We start from the raw sequence: 5,188 nt of genomic DNA on the forward strand, positions 1-5,188 counted from the left end.
CGTTTTGAGGGAGGGGGCGGCTGCTGCTGCCGCCAGGATTTACGTAGCATTTTTTTTCCTTAATGCACTTCACTGAGGCAAAGCAATGCAATTCCTGAACACACACACACTTCCACAAAGTGGAAGCTGTAAGGTGTGTCCCCCCCCCCATGGTAACGTAATTCACCTGAGGGTAAGATACTAACAGTTCTCTCTTGGAACTCTTCCTGGGCCTCACCTCCGCAGACACACTTTCCTTGACCTCCGCTTGGGAATATCTCCAAAACAGGTCAGGCTGATTTGCAAAGAAAGCGAGAGGCAGAAGTTTAGCTGTCAAGTATGGGGGGAAAGTGCAGAAGGGGCGGGGCCAAGGGGCGGGAGGGGCGGGGCCACGAGGTGGGGCGTGGGCGGGGCTACGAAGGCCAGGTGAAACTGACTCCGGGAAGAAGTTTCATCCTGGGCGCCGCCCCGGGGGAGAGCGCGCGTGTGCGGCGGTTTCTGTTCCCGAATGCCTCGGGCGTGCGGAACCGCGGCGGGGCTGGGGAGGAGATAAGCTTGGCGAGGTGGAGCATGGCTGGATGGAGGAGGAAGCAGCGGCGGCAGCAGCGAGAGCCGTGCGCGCTGGGCCGGCGGAGGTGATCCGTGCGCCCGGGATTTCGAGGTCATCATGGCCAAAGAGCTGAGCCAAGCCGAGGTGCTGGACTTCCTCTGCCAGGCCGGGGGGAGCGTGGCCAACGCCGCCTTGCTGAGCCACTTCAGGCACTTCTTGCGGGACCCCGACGCGTCTCCGGCTCAGCTGCAGCGCCGCCGAGAGCTCTTCAAGGGCTTCGTCAACTCCGTGGCCACCGTGAAGCAGGACGAGCCGCCGGGCGCCGCCAAATACGTGGTGCTCAGGAAGCGCTACCGAGAGCTGGTGGGAGAGGAGCCCAAGGCACCTGCCGACAATGCCGCCCAGAGCCAAGCCGCCAAGCCGCCGCCGCCGCCGCCTCTGGAAGTGGCAGTCGGCCGGGGGGCGCTGCAGGGCCAGGCCGGGGCGCAGCGCGCGCCTAGGGCGCACGGCCAGGAGCCTCCCCGGCGCCAGGTGGAAGAGGAGCGCGCCGGCCCAGGCTCGGCCCACCAGCTTAGGACTTGCCCGGAACATCGCAGGTGCCACCCGGGGGGGCTGGGAGGGCGATCGGGGGCGCTGTTTCCGCCAAACCCCGCGCTAGGCGGCCGGAGAAGCCCCTCGGAGCCGTGCGCCCTGCTTGGAACGGAGCAGCACAGCCAAAGGGAGCCCCGGCAGGCTCCTCGCGGGGACCCTCCGCTCCTACTAGGCGGGGCGCCGCAGTCAAATGGCCCCTATTTACCCGTCGGGAAAATGGGCGCGCCTCCAAGGGCCGCCAGCCCCCAGCAAAGGATCCGCGAGTGGGTGGAGAGGGCGCATGCCGTTACGCACCAGTCCGCCCTGCCTGACCCCCTTCTGCAGCGCGAAGAAGGGTCCTCCTGGCCAGCCCGGCCGTCGCCCCCCAGCTCGGTGGGGAGCGCCTGCCTTTCTCAGGATTCCTTGCCCGGGCTGGGTGCCCGGCGGGACCCTGCGCCCGTCTTCCGGAGCATCCGGTGCCAGCTCTCCCTGCAAGACCTGGAGGACTTTATCGAGAAGGCGAGCTCGGCGAGCGAAGACGGCAGCAGCGCCAGCGGAGGCAGCGACTCCTATCGGCCTGAAGGGCGCGCTGGCGTCCTTCACCAGCCCTTCCCTGCCAGGCAGAACGGCCACGGCGGTAATTCAACAGGAACAGCCCGGGCCAGGCCAGAGAGCCTCTGCTACAGACCCCACGGAAATGGCTTGGCCAAGGATGGCGCCATCCCAGAACACCTCGCCTTGCTCAACCGGGTGGTGAGCAGAGCCGCCTCCTGGGACAAGCTGTGGGACGCAGACTCCCCCAAACCCGGCAAAGAGCCCCCCAACCCCTGGAAAGTGACCAGACTGTCTCCCTCTCCCCTGGAGACCCCCCTGAGCCCGCGGCTGGTCCAGAGGCAAGGATGCTTGGCCACTTCTAGTGACGTGCAAGGGCTGGGCCCAGATCCAGATGCTCCGAGCGAAGGCAGGTCCTCCTCTGTGCCCTTGGAACCCCGAGAGCACGCTTGGCTGGTGAAAGTGGCCACTGGTTCGTGGATGCAGGCCAGGGCGCTCTTCCTGGAAGACCCCCACCTGGCCACCCGCAAAGACTTCATCATGGGCTACACTGTGCTCCACTGGCTGGCCAAGCACGGGAACGTGCAAGTGATGCAGGACTTTGTCGCCGGCGCCAGGAAAGCCGGCGTGGACCTCGACGTGGACGCCAAGTCCGGCTGCGGATACACCCCTCTGCACCTGGCTGCCATGCACGGGCACCAGCTAGTCGTCAAGCTGCTGGTGCAGAAGCTGCGGTGCAGCACACAGGTGCGCGACAGCAGTGGCAAGAGGCCCTGGCAGTACCTGAGCAGTGCCACCTCCGGGGAGGTGTGGCAGCTCCTGGAAGCTCCTCAGGGCAAGACCATATTCCCGGCCCACCCCATAGCCAGGAGCTCCACCTCACTCGGCCCGAAAAAAGGCAAGAGCCCGGAGCTGGGCAGGAAAGTCAGCAGGAAGACTTCCTTGGCGGCGTACTTGAAACCTCAGCACATCAAGTGGAAAATGGGGAGCAGGTTCCAGCAGCTGCAGGAGAAGGAAGAGGAGTACAATGACTGAGGACCGCAGGGGATACTCTCAGCTAAACCAATGGAGAGATTCCCTAGGGCTTTGCCTGCAATGTGGCTGGATTTGGCGAGGGACTAGAGGAGAGCAGAATTGAGCACTTTATCCATATTTATTTTAATTGATTTTATTTTTTTCCAATTATCCTAGGCAGGTGCTTCTATCGGGGTCAATTGATGGAGAAGTCTCGCAGCACCCACTCCTTCAAGTCTTGTTGCTCTGTGCCTCATCGCAGAGAAACTGTTTTTAACCATGTTCTTATTAGTGCCCTGTCTTCAGGATCAGGTGTGGGAGAATGTACACTGTTCGGATGCTGGTGGGGACAGCTTTGACCTCTTAGGAATGCTTGTATGGAAGGGTGAACCAAACAGCTAAGAATCTCAAACCCATTTTTAACTCCCCCCCCAAAGAGTGGGGGTTTTCTGTATGCAGGAGAGCTTTTAATATGTAGGTGCTTGGGGAATTGGGGCTGGTGGATTTGTAGCTGAAACCACCATAATAGCAGTATTCAGGATGTCACTTCGGGGTGAAGATGGCCAGGCTTTTGAACTGGGGTGTCATTTGCCCGACAACAGCCACAATTTATTATTTGCCTTTAGGAGCAGGTTGTGAACGAGACAGACAGACTGGGGACTCCTTTTTAATTAAGCTGGGATCACCTTTTAGAGGAGTTTAAACCTAAGAAAAACAACCGCAACAAAATTCTGGAGTGGGATTGAAGTGTTATCTCAAATATCAGGTTAATGAAATGAAATCCTTTCCCTCTATGGCCACCCCAAAGCACAATCAGCAAAACCTCAGAATTTATTTTACTGTGTTATTTTAAAAAGCCTGTTAATAAATTTATTTTATTTTTCTTTGCTCCTTGATATATATTCAGTATCATTTGGCCTGTGTTAGGCATATTGTTTATGTCAATGTTGCTGGAATGCTGGGTGGCACAATGGGCTTCCTTTTTTTAATCCACTTTTTTGTTGTTGAACAAACCTTGGTTACAGCTCATGGCAAGCGAGAGAAGGAAATTAACTGTGAACTTAACTTGTTTTGGGCAGCATGCTAAGTCATAAAGGTAAAGGTAAAGGGACCCCTGACCATTAGGTCCAGTCATGGCCGACTCTGGGGTTGTGGTCTCATCTCGCTTTATTGGCCGAGGAAGCCAGTGTACAGCTTTCGGGTCATGTGGCCAGCATGACTAAGGCGCTTCTGGCGAACCAGAGCAGCGCACAGAAATGCCGTTTACCTTCCCACCAGAGCGGTACCTATTTATCTACTTGCACTTTGACGTGCTTTCAAACTGCTAGGTTGACAGGAGCAGGGACTGAGCAACAGGAGCTCACCCCATCACGGGGATTCGAACCACCGACCTTCTGATTGGCAAGTCCTAGGCTCTGTGGTTTAACCCACAGTGCCACCCACGTCCCTCTATGCTAAGTCCTACCTTGGTTTAACTCTGTGTGAGACAGCAGCAAAAAGGACCAGGGAGATGCAAAGTCTCTTCAAGTTCCACTCTGGGGGCCCGCATGGTCTTGCTAAGGCATCATTGAGCTTATTGTTTTGTCCTCACAATATTGGACGACATTGTCATGGATGGGGCAATATAGTCTTAACTCAGCTGTACATATATGTCTTCACAGAGTGCATAGTTAAACTATGGAGTTTGTTCCCTAAAGAGATAGTGATGGTTACCAACTTGGATGCCTTTAATATAGCATGAGATAAATTCTGGGTTATTTGTGGGACCTGCCTGGTGTTTTTACCTGAGTAGAATGTGTGCTTTTATTTAAAATGCACCTCTGGGTTATTTGTGGGGCATAGGAATTCATTCATATATATTTTTCAAAATATAGTTGGCCCACCACATGGTCTGAGGGACGGTGGACCAGCCCCCAGCTGAAAAAGGTTGCTGACCCCTGCCTTAAACCAATGTTACATTTGCCAAAACTGTATTTCCAGTTGCTATTTTGGGGCTAGGTGACTCTAAAAAGTCTTATTTTTCAAATGACAGACGGACTGTGATTGATTATCAGTTAAGCATCTGGCTGGTTCAGATGACAGCCTTGAGCCAGGTTCAGAGCTTTGAGAACGCAAAGAAGAAAAGTCACTTGGTCGAGGGGCCGTCCACAAATATATAGGCCTATTCTGACCTCTTCTTCTTAATGGTGACTTGGGCCATTCATAACATAGGAATATTCTTCACAGTGCAGTGGGGTAGGGTAAGTGAAGACAAGCTGCAACAGTTAACTATCATGTTGTTCACTGCTCCTGCACAGGCTGCACAGATGAAGCATTTTGGTTCCTGAAATTCATTCTGATAGTGCAGATAAAATATCACAGATAGAATTCGACCGGATGGGGTGTTTTGTTGTTTAGTCGTTTAGTCGTGTCCGACTCTTCGCGACCCCATGGACCAGGCACCCCAGGCACTTCTGTCTTCCACAGCCTCCCGCAGTTTGGTCAAACTCATGCTGGTAGCTTCGAGAACACTGTCCAACCATC

The 5,188-nt window shown here is 55.4% G+C and overlaps 1 protein-coding gene across 1 annotated transcript; it reads left to right on the plus strand.

Moving 5' to 3' along the window:
• The first annotated feature begins 403 nt into the window (after positions 1-403).
• SOWAHB (sosondowah ankyrin repeat domain family member B) lies at positions 404-3,501 on the plus strand. Its single transcript, XM_053404338.1, has one exon. It carries the CDS (start codon positions 647-649, stop codon positions 2,684-2,686), a length of 2,040 nt encoding a protein of 679 aa, XP_053260313.1. The 5' UTR covers positions 404-646; the 3' UTR covers positions 2,687-3,501.
• The last annotated feature ends 1,687 nt before the right edge of the window (positions 3,502-5,188 follow it).

The sequence above is a fragment of the Podarcis raffonei genome, chromosome 9 (genome assembly GCF_027172205.1).
Source record: "Podarcis raffonei isolate rPodRaf1 chromosome 9, rPodRaf1.pri, whole genome shotgun sequence".
NCBI classification, from domain to species: domain Eukaryota; kingdom Metazoa; phylum Chordata; class Lepidosauria; order Squamata; family Lacertidae; genus Podarcis; species Podarcis raffonei.

Excerpts from the sequence above, each read along its gene's own strand:
- SOWAHB (XM_053404338.1), top strand. The coding sequence starts at position 647 with ATGGCCAAAGAGCTGAGCCAAGCCGAGGTGCTGGACTTCCTCTGCCAG.